The 18,162-nt window shown below is 39.8% G+C and overlaps 1 protein-coding gene across 2 annotated transcripts in view; it reads left to right on the top strand.

Annotated features, from left to right (window-relative positions):
* Window positions 1-12,267, top strand: part of LOC108429207 (heparan sulfate glucosamine 3-O-sulfotransferase 3A1-like) — a 52,096-nt gene extending 39,829 nt beyond the window's left edge. The window contains exons 2-3 of one of the 2 annotated variants that reach the window (XR_005131303.1): window positions 8,109-10,680; window positions 11,059-12,267. Coding sequence is in view for 1 of the 2 variants with exons in the window: in XM_017700788.2 (XP_017556277.2) it covers window positions 8,109-8,730 (622 nt within the window). In the remaining variant the exon portion in view is untranslated. Of the gene's footprint in view, window positions 1-8,108 lie in introns of both variants that reach the window. The other variant, XM_017700788.2, reaches the window with a different exon arrangement.
* The last annotated feature ends 5,895 nt before the right edge of the window (window positions 12,268-18,162 follow it).

Here is an 18,162-nt window from a genome sequence, read left to right as displayed (position 1 = left end):
ATATTTTTACAGCTTAGATGCCATATGTGCGCTGTATATACAAGGGGCGTTGGCTGGGCATGTAAAGATCTGGGGCTTAGCGTGGTTCATCATAGATTTTTTGAGATATCATCCCCCATAATGTTTTAAATAACCTGTAAACTGTGCATAGTTGTGCATTAATACAAAGATTTGCACAACAACAAAATGTGTAGCCATTCAGCTGTGTTGATGTCTTACTAACAAAATCATAAAAAACAAGAAAAAAGAAGAGTGAATACACTGTTTGTAGCAGAAAAATTAAATCAGAGGTGATTCCCCAGCAATATCATTCTTAAAGTCCTATGCATATTTCCTCTCTTTCTATATTAACTACCTCTATACATCTTCTCAATTGTTCTGCTGATACAGATCTGTCTCTCTCTCTCTCTCTCTCTCTCTCTCTCTCTCTATATATATATATATATATATATATATATATATATATATATATATATATAGTATCTTAGTTTTAATATATTGTGATATTGTGGGGTCAGTGAAGAATAAGACACTAGAGACATAGCTCTTTAAGTAAATGCTCTTTTATTGAACACAGCAGCAACAGAGGACCTCCACTCAGCATTGCTCCCATGTGCCCATTTATTCCATCTGCTCTGCATGACCACATCTTCCATGCATTCTTGGCTACATGAGCCAGTAGTGCGTCACTACAATATCCTAAATGCAATGATTCAGCACAACTCGTCTTGTCCAAAACCTAACAAGAGACATTCTTTTAAATATAAAAGGTCTAGCTGGGTAATGTTGAGAGTATTTTGACAAACATGTTTAGAGGTCTGCAGGGCAACCTGAGCCTGACGGATGCATTATCAGACAAAACGGACAAAATATCGGGTAAACATTTTCACAACATTATGTTTGAGGTGGGCTTATTTTCAAATGAGTGATTTTTTATAACAGATTTGCCTTTTTAACAGAAACTCTCCCTTACACACTTTCTCTATTGCACACTTTCTACTGTACCTCTCTGTCTCTCTCTCTGTCTCTGTCTCTCTCTCTGAGTTAGTTTTTCCCTGTGAAATGTTATATATTTATTTTTAGTTTGGGGATGATTAACAAATATTTAGGGCTTCAAGGGAAGCCTTGGCCAGGCGACGCCCATAGTATATACTTTCTTAATTACTGATAGGGTTTGAAACCCAAAAGAATTAGTTTTCCATGATAAGCCTTCTTTAAAATCAGTTGTCTTAGTGCACATAATGTGATGTTGCGTACCAGTGAATGACTTACCAACTATTGAAAGCTACCAAAGGAAAAACAGGCAGGGCATGATTCACAACAAACAGCAGCTAAAAGTAGATCCCAGAGGAGACGGCAATGGTGAAAGTCAAATGGCCTCATCCCTCAGAGTGATCCTTTGACCAAACTGAAAAATCTAACCATCGCTACACCTGTTGTAAACATGCTCTACTTACAACCTACAGGAGTACCACAGTAGTAAAGAGAGATTTTCTGGTTTAAAGACTAGGAAATCCAATTCTGATGATGGATCTTGAAGGTGGAAGGAACATCTGACAAACAACACCTGCTACAACCGCTAACGTTCCTTTAACTGCAGTTCCTTAAACTTCGCAAAACACGTTTACAATGGAGAGAATTTATTATTTGATGGACAGAAATGATTTTTCAGTTGAGCTGATGATTTGACACCAGCTAAAAGCTAAGGTGAGCTATCTGTCTATACATTTTACCTCAGTGGGCACCATTTCTGTGGCTCAAAGGGTAAGAAAAATTCTATGGTCAATTTTCTGCTGTAAAAAGATCTGGTGATTAAGGTAAGCGTTACATTAATACGAGCTTTGTTGTATTTATTAGCCTATAGATCAGTGGCTAGGCTAGCAGCTTTTGGAGTGATTTTGGTTAACTGTATGTCAGACCTCCACCTGAACCCAGTTTCACAGCTCTGGCCTTCATAGCTGCTGCCTGGCCAAACACAGGATGGTGCGCTGGGAGTCGTAGTCCAGCCCTGTAAAGAAGACATGAAAGGCACGCCGGGAAGGGCAGTAAATCTCCTGTGCTTGGAAGCCAAAGTCCTTCATCTGTTACATCACCTACACCACCAATAAAGCTCAGCTAGAAAAAGCAGCGGTGTCTGTTGCCAGGGGGACTGCAGGAAAACACTCTTTCATCAGCACTCTTGGTTTTACTGAGCTCTTCAGAGCCGTAACTCTGTATCCCTTCTGAGTCCGTCTATCAGCAGTCTTCTAGCTCTCTTTTTCAGGTTTTATTCCTCTTCCTTGGCCCTCCTCCTCTCCCTCACTCGCTTCCTGCCTCTCCTCGAGCCTTGTCACTGTAGGATTTTCATGCGCTGAAGAGTTTATTTAACTTTCAAATCCTTTGCAGCATGGAATATTATTCTCTCTCTCCCTCTTACTCTGAAAAATAGGTTAATACACCAGCAGTTTCAGACATTGCGCCATGAATGGAGAATGGAGAAGCATATATCTAGCCCAGTTGTGCTAAATGCATGAAATACACAAATCAGTTTTTTTTATGAAATTTAAAAAAAATTAAACAAAGAATACATAAATATATGTGCATATTTTTGAGAATGTTTGTTGAAATTGAAATGCAAGAAAATATGATCATGTTGCTTTTTTTGATCTGTATTCAAAGCTATAGACAGAGGAATTTTTCTTGCCCTGGTCACCTCTTGGTATTAGAAAAAGCTCATTTTTTAGGATATTAAAGTATGATTCTTAAGTGCTTTGCTTAAGGGCTTCTACAGTCCTGGGTAAGGTAGCTGTGCCCTGTTGGGTTTATTGTAAAGACTGTGCTAAGATGTTTAAGGATGAAACTTTGCTCAGATTCCCCATTGCACCTTGAGGTTCCTGACAACAACACAATAGCAGTGGTGCATTGACCGGCAACAAGCAAGATGGTGCTTATTAAATATGAAAAGCTACTTTTGATCTGCCTCATGTCTATTTCATAAAGGGGATAATGTGGTGTGTTTTTGGCTTGGTGGGTGGTTGGCCCCATTGGCCCAAAGTATACAGTGCTACATCAGCGCTTCTTCAACAGGAGGTCAGGTCCACCTGGACAGCGGTCCTTTGCCCATCAATAATTTGTTGTGACCTCAACGTGGTCTTTGCACTCAGTGCAATGGAAAAGTTTCTTGTACTAGTAAACTCATGATGATCACGCAATGGCATCTGCAGCATTGCACCAAATATTGTTTCCTAGTTGGTGTCCAGTTTGGAGACTTGTTTAGAAACAGACATGAGTGGTTTAGTGTTCAAATATATAATTAAGGTTGGTTTCCTAATGATAAAAGTTGGGCTTTTAGCAAGATTGAAAAAAAGAGCCCTCTTTAATTTGGCTTGGATTGGAGCTCTGAATCATCACCAGTGTTTACATAACATACATCCTGTGGAATCTCTTCGAATGTGGGATTTCCGTCCTTCACAGAGCTGCTGAACTCAAACTGAAACCAACCCATTGGCCTTTGAGGTAATGGGCTAGAGGTAATGTGAGAGGAAGGTGGGCTTGTTCTTGTTCTTGCTCTCTATCTTTCTTCTTCTTCTCCTCTCTCTCTCTCTATTTATGCACTGCCACACACTGAACAAAGCCATAGTGAGCTCTAGCTCCATCTCTGAACTCCATTGTTTGAACATGACAAACTGCTGTAGCTGTCATTCCTCACTAGCACTGCATCCTTTTGCTCCGGGGCCAAGCAAAGCTGACTAGCAGAGAAGGGTTTTTATCATGATCTGATCATAGAAGCACCCATTATATCACCACTTTGGAGAAGTATAGCACTGAAAAAGTACAACGTGACTAAGGCTTTGGTTAGTTTTACCTAAGAAACAAGAACCCTGGATTTGGGGCACCACCACCCTGAACAGATTCAAACTTTTTCCTGCTTTAACATGCTTCTTGAAGAAGCTTATAAAGACCCTCCTCTTGAGTGAGCACTGGATCATTTGATTCAATTACACTCACATTAGGGGTTGCATCAGTCTCTCAGTGCCAGATGTGATCTCGTAATGAGAATGCACATCTGGGAACAACTTCTTAAACCGTTGGAGCTGGATTGTGGTGAAATCTTTAAAACCCACCCAAAATTCCTTTTTTTCATGCTCTTTTGATGTCAAGAGTACAATTGATTGGTCTATGTGTCACATGATGCATCTGTCAATAGAGCAGGCCTCCAAGGCATTAGCTGGATCTAGGAGTTCTTTTTAAATGTACTTACAACACATGATTGATAATAGAGCATTTTGTTTAGTTCTTTTGTCATTTGAAGTACAACCCCAATTCCAATGAAGTTGGAATGTTGTGTAAATCATAAATAAAAACATACGATGATTTGCAAATACCTTTCAACCTATATTCAACTGAATACACTACAAAGACAAGATATGTAATGTTCAAACGGATAAACTTTATTGATTTTTGCAAATATTTACTCATTTTGAATTTGATGCCTGCAACATGTTCCAAAGAAGTTGGGACAGGGGCAACAAAAGACACAAAGCTGAGGAATGCTCAAAAAACACCTGTTTGGAACATTCCACAGGTGAACAGGTTAATTGGAAACAGGTGAGTGTCATGTTTGGGTATAAAGGGAGCATCCCTGAAAGGTTCAGTTGTTCACAAGCAAGGATGGGGCGAGGTTCACTACTTTGTGAACAACTTCGTGAGCAAATAGTCCAACAGTTTAAGAACAACGTTTCTCAACGTGCAATTGCAAGGAATTTAGGGATTTCATCATCTACAGTCCATAATATCATCAAAAGATTCAGAGAATCTGGAGAAATCTCTGCAAGTAAGCGGCAAGGCAGAAAACCAACATTGAATGCCCATGACCTTCAATCCCTCAGGTGGCACCGCATTAAAAACCAACATCATTCTGTAACGGATATTACCACATGGGCTCAGGAACACTTCAGAAAACCATTGTCAGTGAACACAGTTCGTCGCTCCATCTACAAGTGCAAGTTAAAACTCTGCCATGCAAAGCTAAAGCCATATATCAACAACACCCAGAAACGCCGCCAGCTTCTCTGGGTCCGAGCTCATCTGAGATGGACTGACGCAAAGAGGAAAAGTGTCCTGTGGTCTGATGAGTCCACATTTCAAATAGTTTTTGGAAATCATGGACGTCGTGTCCTCCGGGCCAAAGAGGAAAAGGACTGTCCGGATTGTTATCAGCGCAAAGTTCAAAAGCCAGCATCTCTGATGGTATGGGGGTGTGTTGGTGCCCATGGCATGGGAAACTTGCACATCTGTGAATGCACCATTAATGCTGAAAGGTACATACAGGTTTTGGAGCAACATATGCTGCCATCCAAGCAACGTCTTTTTCAGGGACTTCCCTGCTTATTTCAGCAAGACAATGCCAAGCCACATTCTGCACATGTTACCACAGTGTGGCTTCGTAGTAAAAGAGTACAGATACTAGACTGGCCTGCCTGCAGTCCAGACCTGTCTCCCATTGAAAATGTGTGGCGCATTATGAAGCACAAAATACGACAACGGAGACCCCAGTCTGTTGAGCAACTGAAGTTGTACATCAAGCAAGAATGGGAAAGAATTCCAATTAGTGTCCTCAGTTCCCAAACGCTTATTGAGTGTTGTTAAAAGGAAAGGTAATGTAACACTGTGGTAAACATGCCCCTGTCCCAACCTCTTTGGAACGTGTTGCAGGCATCAAATTCAAAATGAGTGAATATTTGCAAAAAACAATAAAATTTATCCATTTGAATATTAAATATCGTGTCTTTGTAGTGTATTCAATTTAATATAGGTTGAAAAGGATTTGCAAGTAATGTTTTTATTTATGTTTTACATAATGTCCAAACTTCACTGGAATTGGGGTTGTAAATTGCCAGCTTAAAAGTAATTTTCAGTGGAGACCCACCACTGACAGTGGGAAAAAAATCAAAGACTAGATTGATCCTGTGTCCTGAACTGGCCCTGAAAGCACTGCAGATGAGGTAACTTGTCAGAGCCTGTGTTTTACCAATGTTTTATTTAGCATTGCAACAGATGACAAAAAAACAGTTTGTTATGTGTCACATTACTGCATCCCTCTAAAAGCCAGTCTGTTTAAAACATCGTAGGACAACACTCCCCCTACCCCTCTCTCTCTTTTGCTCATTCAGCAGCTTGAGTGTTCATCCGAGCATAACCATCTACCAGCCCAGCTGTGCTGCAGATAAACTCTAGCTGTCGCACTTAGAAAACCCGCTACACATGCACTTTGCTGAAGGACTGGGGTGTGTGGTGGCATGTGCCCAGCAGTCACATGGTCAGAAAGAGCAGCACATGAAAGAGAAGCTCTTCGTTTAGACCAGAGGGCCTCGACGAAGCCTTTGACCCCAAACTGCTAATGCTGTTACGGTCTGTAAACTGTGCCTGCCACGGGGGGCGAGAGAGGCCATTTTGTCAGGCCCTAAGCCCCCTGCTTAGTCGAAAGGGATGAATAATTGAGGGCCTGGATTCTGTACTTGGGCTTTAAACTGGAAATTCTTGCAGTGCCCTAAATGGTGAAGGAGAGGAAGGTTATAAATCATTAACATACTGCTTTTACCCACTTTTGTTCAGGTCACTGTCCTGAAGGGCAACAGTGATAGAGGATGAGAACAAGGGAGTGAGTTGAAGAGGCTGATGTGAATGTGAAAATGAGTGGATGGGGAGCAGACAGAGAGATTTGAAGAAGGCGGGGGGCTAAGTGTTGTAGACTAATAGATTAGCCTCTTTTTTCTGTTTCTTTAAGAAACTCCCAGGTCAAGCTAAAAGTTGGAGAAAGCCACAAGCCAAATATTATTCCTGCTCCCTCTGGCCAGTCGGAGGTTTTGCTGCTTTTGATGGATTCTCCAATGTGTGGTCATTTCTCATGACCGACTTTCTTTTCTTACTATTGCTAAGGAGCTACCACAACAACATCGGCTTCACGCTGTGATCTCTTCTCTACGCTTTCACTCTACTGTGAAGCCCAGCTATTTATTTTCAAGCAGACATCATAGTTTTGTAAAGCAATATGGCTAAAAATGATATTTACCCAGTGCTACTGTGAAGGAATCTGGCAGCCATGTATACTTTGGACTTCAGAAGCTTTGAGAGGCAGCTTTGGTGATTACTTGAAGTATGAAAGAGCAGTCTGAGTGTAAGGAGATACTAGTTGTGTCTGAGGTCTTGTGGTGATAAAATAATTAGAAGTGTGTGTAAACGACTGTAAAAATGTATTCCTGACCCACAAAAGCTTTACAGGCTCTTTCGGTTACAACTTGGCCAATTTCTGCTCAGAAAGTTTGTGAGTCAGTGTCAGACTGCATTTGTTTCACTCTCCGCAAACTGATTGTTTCAATGGTCATTGTCAGATCTCCTGTAGTTTACTGTACGTCATCTGATAGTTGTGAAATGTTTACAGATGCAGTCAGTGTTTTGAAAATGCTGTTATTTACTGTCAGATGTAGTTTTCGGTATTACAAAATCTGGATATCACTGTCAAAACATGGTACTTTGTATTGTTTGTTAGATCCATTGCTTCCTGTGTTGGATTGGTTAAACAAAAGGCTATTATTATTTTATTTATTTATTTTTTATATATGTTGCCTGAAAATGTGCTGCTACACATGCCAAGTGGTTATGATGTGAGAAAGGCAGATGTCTGTCTTTCTCTAGAGAGTGTTATAGGTTTCATTGGTCAGTGAGACCAAGAGCTTTTTACTTTAACAGGAAGAGGTCATTTGGCTTACAAGCAAAATGACCAATCATTGTTTTTGTGTGGCAGGCAATTGACCAGTGCTACAGCAAACTATGGTATACAGTGCTCAGCAGCCGCTGGACAGTGCTGTGTTGGTAAAATCAGAGAAAGTGCTGAAAATTTGTAGCCTTTATAGTCAGACCCTCAGTCTATTTTGTGCATATTTTGCCAAGTCTGCTTCTCATCAGATAAAGAAATGTGGACAAACAAAAACTGTAACTGGCAAGATTCTGATGCTTGTGGTCATCTGAACTTATATATTATGAGCAGAGAACTTTAGGCTGATAATTGCATCTTTCTGATCTTAAAATTAAATGGAATAATAACCTTACTGATTGTCTCTTTTTCTCAGAGATCTGATGCCTAAGACCCTGGAGGGCCAGATCACCATGGAGAAAACCCCCAGCTACTTTGTAACCCGTGAGGCTCCAGCCCGGATCTACGCCATGTCCCGGGACACCAAGCTGATTGTGGTGGTAAGGGATCCCGTCACTCGGGCCATCTCAGACTACACCCAGACACTGTCCAAGAAGCCGGACATTCCCTCCTTTGAAAGTCTGACCTTCAAAAACAGGACTACGGGTCTGATCGACACCTCATGGAGTGCCATCCAGATTGGTATCTACGCCAAGCATCTGGACAACTGGCTGCAGTACTTTCCCATGCGTCAGATTCTGTTCGTGAGCGGAGAGCGGCTGATCAGCGATCCTGCCGGAGAGCTGGGTCGCGTGCAGGACTTCCTTGGGCTCAAGAGAATCATCACAGACAAACACTTCTACTTCAACCAGACCAAGGGCTTCCCCTGCCTCAAGAAGGCCGAGGGAAGCAGCAGACCCCACTGCCTGGGCAAAACCAAAGGGCGGACTCACCCCAACATCGACCCTGAGGTAGTGCAGAGGCTCAGAGACTTCTACAGGCCCTTCAACATGAAGTTCTACCAGATGACTGGGAGGGTTTTCGGCTGGGACGACTGACCAAGGAAATGGTTCAAGGAAAGACCATACACTGTGAGATATGCTTGTGGTCACACTTTTATTAGAAAAACTATACTAATGCAAGGGGAATTAACGTCCTTTAAGTGTTCATCAATCTCATCAGCAACAGAGACGTGTACTGTGCTTCATTCTGGGAAATACCTGCCACCTCACCATCCTAGTCTGATAATTCAGACAAGTACTCACTGGAGTCTTGGATGGCCCAAACACTGCAAATTTACTGTTTACCCTGCTCTACCACAGCTTATTTAACTCAATAATGGTGTTTTACATTTGCATATTTATTGGACATTTATTGGATTTGGCAGATGCTCTGGTGCATAGTGATGTGAATTACTGTAAGTTCTTCTTATGCTAGTCTAAAGGTACTAAAAGGTATCAAGGTTATAGCAGAAAGTGCCAGTATATTAGCATATGGGTGCTCAATCCTGGTACTGGAGATCTACCACTCTAGAGAGTTCAGGTTCAACCCACCTGGCTCTATTGTTTAGATTCCCCTGTAGGCATTCATTACCTGGATCAGGTATGTTAGACTACACTTAAAGTTAAACTCTGCATGTTCGTAGATCTCCAGGATCAGGACTGGGCACCCCTGTATTAGCATATCATTGCTGTTATACTCTCTATAAAATAAAGGTCCAGTGAATGATTCTTTGTAGCAGCACACAGAAGATCCACTTTTGGCTCCCTATAAGACCTACTGAAGGCTGGATTTCCATTCAAATGTGTCACAAATGTTACATGCATTTAAGAAATTTCGGCAGAACAAAAGCAAATGAAGTCATGCTTCCAGTACAATCATGCAAATAAACTTTAGATGATGTAGGTTACCATGATTAGGGGCTCCGTCAAGAATTATCTTTACAGCCATTTGCCATCTTTTTATGATTGTTTACAGCTCAGAGACACTGGGCAGGATGAGAAAAGGCTCACTGAAGGCTAAAATCTCTGTGCCATCCTGACAATGTCCACTATACATTTGGGAATGAAAAAGCACCAGACAATTCTGCAGTCTGCAAAGCCATTATTCAAAGAGCTTTGGATTAGGCATTTCGGAAAGCTTAAAATGACCTTCAAAAAAGCTATGCACCATGATCGGACCATCTGAAGGGCCATTTTTTGCACACTTATGGCTTGATATGTCATTGTTTATTGAAAAACGCCTTTTCCATCACTCTTTTTCGCATTTCGGCTTTAGCAATATTCTAACTTTTCTACCTCGTCCTAGCCTAAAACTCTTTGTAATATTTGGGTGATTTTTTTTTCCAAATTTTGGGCGTTGTCCATTTATGGTTTTTTGCACATTTTACAAAATTCACATTCACAAAACTACTAATAAATTGTTCTTTGGAGAACCATTTTTGAAAATCAGATATGTGACTGAAGAAGTTTAAAAAGCCTACACATAGTTACTAGGAAGAGCCCTTCAATGGTTATAAGACCCTTACATTACGTAACCTTTAAAAAGCTGGAAAGTTACCATTTTGCCACCGAACACCACACAATCACCACCCCTAGGTTAAATGCTGTATGTTGTAAGTTAGTGGTAGGAGAGGTGAGCCAGTAACTGGAAAGTTAGGGGTTCAAATCCCAGGACTGATGGGGTTAAATATCTGGTTGTACCCTTGGGCAAGCCACTTAACCCTCCCTAAAGCCTCAGGTGCCCTCCAGGCAACACTGTGCTGCTCTCATCCTGCACATAGATAGACAAATTATGCAAATTTTCTTTTGTAAGACCAATAAAGTACATAACATGTGTAAAGCAAGAAGAACAGTAATGCTGCAGTGTGTGGACACCCAGGACTGGAGCTTGACACTTACTCTAACGTGCTGAAAAGGAGATGTGGGAATAACCGAGAGACTGGACCTATCAGGACATCGTGAGAAACAGTTATAGAACATTTCTAAGGAACTATGCATCGAATCTCGGTGGGTTATGAACTATGAAACTTCCAGTGCAAATCCAGTTTGTCCAGTTTGGCCATATTTTAAGAACTATCAAGCTGCTTGCACAGGTTTGCAACTTTTTAAAAGAAAAGATGAAAAGAAATTATTTTTTAAAAGTTATTTATTTAAGAAGAATGCTGTACACATATATAGTGTAGCTATTTTAAATAACCTTCACTGAGATCTCTCCTCGTCTGTATTTTATACCTTATAACTCAACTGTCTTTTTCTGACCATTTATTTCTGTAGGTATTTAGCTGTGACACCTTGTATTGTAGTTTTCACTTTTCTTTTTTCTCATCTGGCATTCTAGTCACTTTTGAGTTGATTCTTATGCCAGCTACTATATTTCTTTTACAGCTAGTGCAGTGTGAGAAATGGAGGCATGGCAGAAGCTCAGTGTTCAGAGTCATTCAACTGAACACAGTGGATTTTACTGTCCCAGTCTGTCTTCTTGTCTCCCTCGGAGGGTCTGGGTTGCGTTGAACAAAGCCACTTGTGTAGTTGTTTCTATTATATTATTTTCAATTGTCAAGCTTTCAAAAGCCTGTTTTTTAATGCTGCTGTGTAAATCCTGTCTGGATGTGGATGGATCTGTTTGTGTGTGTGTGTGTGTGTGTGTGTGTGTCTGTGGGCCCTGTGTGTGTGTGTGTGTGTGTGTGTGTCTATTGTGCCTCATTTTGCAGCCTTTTCAGTAGCAGTTTCAAGACAGCAATGCAACTTTCTTCCACTGCAGTACCATCAGTCATATAATAATGTTTCCTTTGTTTAATTTAAACCCTGATGGATTTTTTTATATAAAGCACACTTGTAATAAAATGAAATTATGTTTATGAAAAACAAGAACCTGAAAACAATATTTTTCTCTCATACACATTGCTTTAATACAAAAATAGTGAAGTTCATCTTAATTTGTGGAAAGAAGTGCCTTCATTACAATGAATTCTATGAACATAAGATTGAGATTTACTGACTTTATTAAAGCTAAAAACATCTAATTCTTGAAAGGTCAATAGCTGATTCACTTTGGTTAGCCAAATGATTATTGATGGCTTTCCACATTGCATGTACATGGGTTCATTCTTGGGTTGCTATGTGTGTTTCTGTCTGTCTGTCTGTCTGTCCATTTGTTTGTTCAGTATCAGTTTAAGTATTTTAAAAAATCTGCAAGAATAATTTTCCAAAGTTCAGTCTCAGAAGTTGGCTACATTGTTGTTTCTCACAATCCAGTTAATCTCAAACACATTTGATTTTGGACAAGTTGAGCTCTGTCTAGTTTGTGTTGAAGGGGAAAAGTCTGTGATTTAGAACAAATTTGATTCTTTTTGTCTGTCACCATTTCTCACTGAGGGCTTCTTCTCCTTTTAGACCCATAGTATTAAGGTGTGTTCTCACAGTGGAAGAATGGACAGAAACACCCATAGATTTTTTCAGAAGCAGGAGTGAAGCTTCATTTTCTCTTGGAAAGCTTTAAGTACGTTGTTAAAAATAAAGGTTCTGCACAGGTGCACATTTTTTTCCATCAAGTTACAATGTAAATGTTCCCTCAAAGGTACAGCAGCGGTTTTAATGTCCAACTGTGTACCTTAAATCATTTTTCCCAGCTGAAAAGTACATATTTGTACCTTTTCATAACTGAATGTTTTAAAACAGAACAATTAAATAAAAAGGCTGAAGACGAGACGGGGTGTGTGGAGTCAATATAACTAATATAACTAATATAATTTCAATGGATTATGAACAATTATGTTCCCTGACTAAAGGTACTGAGATGTACCCTTGAGGGCCTCAGTGACAGTTTCAAACGTTTTGTTTTCTGTTATTTTTTTATCTCATGGTAACATATACATACATACATACACACACACACACACACACATATATATATATATATATATATCTATATCTATATATATATATATATATATATATATATATATATATATATATATATATATATATAAAAATCGCTGTTGTCGGCAGAAAACCCTGTATCTACAAAATGGTAACTTTACAAGAGAAGGAAAAAAACATTTAATGTAAAAAAAAAAAAAAAATCTTTTAATGTAAGTCAATGGAACCAGACATTATACCCAGTCATTTTGGGCCGTTTCTTCTGGTCCATTCTTCATGACATTTACACACAATGTAAAGGACAACAGGTATTTTCAAACATCCCAAAAACACCATCCCTACCGTGAAGCATGGGGGTGGAAGCATCATGCTTTGGGGGTGTTTTTCTGCACATGGGACAGGACGACTGCACTGTATTAAGGAGAGGATGACCGGGGCCATGTATTGTGAGATTTTGGGGAACAACCTCCTTCCCTCAGTTAGAGCATTGAAGATGGGTCATGGCTGGGTCTTCCAACATGACAATGACCCAAAGCACACAGCCAGGATAACCAAGGAGTGGCTCCGTAAGAAGCATATCAAGGTTCTGGAGTGGCCTAGCCAGTCTTCAGACCTAAACCCTATAGAAAATCTTTGGAGGGAGCTCAAACTCTGTGTTTCTCAGCGACAGCCCAGAAACCTGATTGATCTGGAGAAGATCTGTGTGGAGGAATGAGCCAAAATCCCTGCTGCAGTGTGTGCAAACCTGGTGAAAAACTACAGGAAACGTTTGACCTCTGTAATTGCAAACAAAGGCTACTGTACCAAATATTAACATTGATTTTCACAGGTGTTCAAATACTTATTTGCAGCAGTAACACACATAAATTATTAAAAAATCATACTTTGTGATTTCCAGATTTTTTTTTTAGATTATGTCTCTCACAGTGGACATGCACCTAAGATGAAAATTTCAGACCCCTCCATGATTCCTAAGTGGGAGAACTTGCAAAGTCGCAGGGTGTTGAAATACTTACTTTCCTCACTGTATATATATATATATTCAAACTAATTGTGTCCATCTAAAAGACAGATCCTCTTTCTTCTTTAGCAGTGCTGCTAGTGTTGTTAGTAACCCATAAACAGTGCATGTATTATGACTGCAGGCTCTGAAAGCTCTGAGCAGAAGCGTAGAGCATCACATTAGACCGCAGCCCATCCCTCTGCATTAATCCCCCACTCCAAAGGCCTGGACAGAGTCCTATCTCCCCCACTCCACCTTCTCTCACTGTCTCTGCTTATCTCTTCCTCTTCTCTCTGCCAGGCAGCTACGGAGGCCTCCAGAGGACTCCACACAACGCTTCTCATTGGAGAGCTCATTTTTCCAGGCCTGAGTTTGTCCCTGTCGAGGGTTTGGGTTATAGGTAGTGAAAAGGCTAATTTGGCTGAGTTTGAGTTTGCTGTCTTTTTAGACTAGATGCTAAGAAAGGGCAGACTGTGGTTGGGGGGGGTACTGGGGGGAGATGGGGTTTTTGGATGGCCCAAAAAGTGCTGGCAACCTCAGTCACTGCTCGAGGGAAGTCACATTTGTTGTTTGTTTTGAGGGAACAACAGGGTAAAAAAAAAATCTAAATTTACCTCAAATGTAGTCACTCAGCCAAGATATGTTTGTGCACAACTTTTGCTACTTTAGTTTTGTGTTGGAGGCAAACCAACACTATCATTCAGATGTTTGCTGTTCAAGAGTTTGAAATCGATGTTGTTTAGAATATAAAACCAGCTTGGTTGCAGACAAATGTATATAATGTTTCTATTAAATGTATATAATGTTTCACATAATTAAGGAACATGTAAAAATGAAAAATTCTTAGATGTTTCCAGAATGATGAACAGAGCTGTAGATCTAAAACTGAGAAAGCTGTGTAGCATTAAGAATGAAGTTAAAAAAGAATGAACATCCTTATTTTAGAAGTGGAAACCAAATTAATTATATAGCTTTCGTTTCGTCTGGATCGCTTCCTGCTTGGCCTTTGTTTTAAATAAATCCTCGGTCTTACAGAATACTTTCAATAATTACAATAGTTTGTAATAGTTAAATCATTGTATATTAATGTACAGTATATAACAATAACTGTTAATATGGCACATGAATCCATATGTTTGAACAGTATGTGAATGAACAAGTAACAGAAGCTTATATCTCAACAATTAGCACCAAGGAAACTTCACACCTGAATCATCAAGCACTTCACAATCATGCAGACAAAATTCCAGCTCTGGGGTCTGAATGCATTTTCTTAATTTTTGCAGATATTCTTAAATTCACTTTTAAAGGCACCTGCATATGATTTGTTCACATAAGTAAAGCTAAGCTTTTACAAGCGATATTAAGAATTATATCTCTACCCACTGCACACATTGTTTTGATGCTTCAAATGGGCTGACCAAAGTGTTAGGTTCATAAAAGTAGTGGACTGTATGAATCAAATAGTAGATAAATGTAATCCTCATTGCTGTTTTCCAAAACTGCTGCAGTGACTTCAGTGGCTGTGAACTTTTTAAAAGTGACTCATAGCTCCAGAAGTAAGTCAAATGTGATCTTGTGTTCGAATCGGCAGCTCTACAGATGCAGGAACTGTTTGAATCATATTTTTGCACAGTTCCGCTCTGTGAACAGAAACACAGAGAAACCCCAGGGGGTTACAGATGGCGGGAGGTACTGTTTTAACTGTTACTATTGCTGGGAAAAATGCTTGGCCCACTGGAAAATGAGCATTTTAATTTATTTATTTATTTATTTATTTTTTCTGCTGAAGAATCTGAAATTCTTCTGAAATACCCTCCTCGAAATGCTAGTGGGACAATTAAGCACAAAATTTAGGTTAACAAAAAATGAAATTTTTTTTCTAAAAATAGGAAAGGAATCCTGACAGGGATATACAGTTTGGGCTTTCAACTACAATCATTGTATTCATACTGTACAGTACAAATACATATTTCTTAAAGCTACTATAAAATTTAAAGTAGGATTAGATAGGTGATAAAAAAAACTACATGCTTAAATATGTGTAACGCTGGGGAGCGAGGAGGCGGACGCATACGCTGAGATAAGCGACTTTTATTAAGGGCAAATCCGGGGTCGTGGTCATGACAGTTCAGGTTCATACAGCCAGCATGGATGGATTGAGGGATTGACATGACGAAATACAAACAAATCCAAACACCACGTCAGAACAGGCTTACAAACAATACAAACATCAAACAAAGACCAGCGAAAACAAAGGGCAAACACAGGGCTTAAATACACGAGGGTAAACGAGGGACAGGTGGAAACACAGGTGGAGACAATCAGGGGGGGAGTCACGAAACAAGAGGGCAGGACTGAAAACCAAAACAAAAGCACATGGACAGGACTGGGAAGTAAACAAAATAGGAGCACATGAAGGAGTGGGAGGAGCCAAGCATGACAACTTGCATGTCACCTCATAAAGCCAGTAGCCTAGTGGAGCGAGAGGTAGGCCAGCAACTGGAAGGTTGTGTGTGTTTAGATCTCAGGATAGACTGAGTACCTGGTTGAGCCCTTTGGCAAAGGCATTTAGCTCTCTGCTGCCATGCTTCTCCCAGACTGAGCATACTCCATTGTAGGATCAATAAAGCACATATACAAGCTCTGTCTTTGGTCTCTATGCTTAGGTTTCAAGTGCAAAGTTGTATTATATTGATGAAGTTGTGATGACAACCGTAGACAATTCACTCACATCCTTGACAGACATGTCCTTCACCATGTTTTGACTCTTTTCAAATACCCTTTCAGGGAAGTGGCCCGAGGCACAATCGATGTTACAAAGTGTTCTTCTACACATTGAGTGCAATTACACATTTCCACCAGAGAAGTCTCCAAATCCCCAAATATTACATAGTGTAGTCTAACAATTTGACTCAGTTAAAGCAAGTATGTGATGGTTTAGACATGAAATTTGACACTGATGATTGGGCTTCTTATCTATAGCACAAAGCTAAACAAGCAAACATGTTGGTAGATTTAAGGTAGGAAAGGATTATACAACTTTGAAATTTCCACTGAACTATCTCTTTAATTGTATTACATCTAGCTAGCTTATATCACTCTCAAGGCCCTCATCTCTCTCTCTTTCTCTCTCTGACTCAGTCTCTCAGTAAACCTTTACACTTTTAGTAGCACACATTCTCCACCCATCCGTCTCTCCATCCATCTACTCAGACATCTGTTTGTTTTAGCTCTGACAGAAATTCACCACGTCTCCGCTCTCGTTGCCCTGCTGAGTGTGTTTAAGTGGCAACAACAGACAGCTCAGTGTGTGTAAACCCGACTGAGGGTGAAATGAAATTCCTGAAGTCAGGGTCTCTCAGAAACCCACCAGCCTCTGAGGTCTTCATTAAACCCCAGTCTCACCACCTGCCTCTCTGAAACAGTGAAAGTGCTTATTGAAAAAGAAGGGAAAAAAATGCTTATTGAGAAAGAGGAAAGAGTTTAAAACTAAACTCACCCACCCAGAACAAACAGACCAGTAGGACAATCAGAAGATAAAAAGACTTCATCTGATTTAAGCATGTATTTAACCTCTTATACTTCAATATTACTGTTCAGTAACTACTGTCTATTATTCAGAAGGTCTATAGAACCAATATGCAAGTAATACTGTATACATACTGTTCAACTTTATTTCCATTATACATATGTGGGGGTGCAATAAACATGGTGCATAAACATGAAGACAAGGACATGAGTGCGCATGTAGGTTCTATATAGAACTATCTACACCACATTCTCCATCAATCTGAAGAAAGCTTTCATGATACAGAGAACCCTTTAATTATGCAAAGGGTTCTTTGAGTGTTCATGGTTCTTTAAAGAACCAACGACTTTACTAAAAAAAATCCTTTGAAGAATCATTTTCTTAAAGTGCATAGACACAGAAGTGCACTGTTGCATAGAGAGTGAGTACAGCCAACTGAACAAATTTAGAAATAAATAAATAAATGGTTCCCAAATTGTTCTTGGATTGACAATATGGTTCTAGATCAGGGATGCCCAATCTTATTCATAAAACACACATAAGAGTGGTGACCCATAGTTTGGTAAAACTTTTCATTCATATAGGACCTTTGCATTTTGTGGAAGTCCTTTAAGCTTCCCTACGAAACAGTGAGTTAAATGGGTAGTGGTTGAAATCTTGCCCTACGAAATGGGACAACCCTCAAATATAAAAAAATAAAAAAACATTGTTTCATTAACAGCTTCTAGCGCTGCTCTGTGGGCGACCCGGCCCATCTTCAGTGATAGCAGAGAAGAAAAAAGTTCAACAATCTCACTGTTGATATTAATCAGCTTCTTGTGCGAATTTTCCCGTTACACCTTAAATGGTGCAGCAGTCACATTCTGGCGCTTCAGGTGTCAATACAGCTGGACTATTTAGGGTGGAATGGGAAAATCAGCTAGCTAGCTACTTAGACATGAGCATGATATTAGTTTTTTTTATCCTTGTTATGAAGAAAATGACCATAATACATTGAAACAACATTAAACTAATATAAAACAATGGTTATCTTTTTTTTTTTTTTTTTGCTTATGACACTCCATTTGCAGTGTAC

This window comes from Pygocentrus nattereri, chromosome 13 (genome assembly GCF_015220715.1).
Source record: "Pygocentrus nattereri isolate fPygNat1 chromosome 13, fPygNat1.pri, whole genome shotgun sequence".
In the NCBI taxonomy this organism is placed as follows: domain Eukaryota; kingdom Metazoa; phylum Chordata; class Actinopteri; order Characiformes; family Serrasalmidae; genus Pygocentrus; species Pygocentrus nattereri.
Note: the sequence above shows the minus strand (reverse complement) of the source record. Positions and strands in the feature narration are given on the sequence as shown.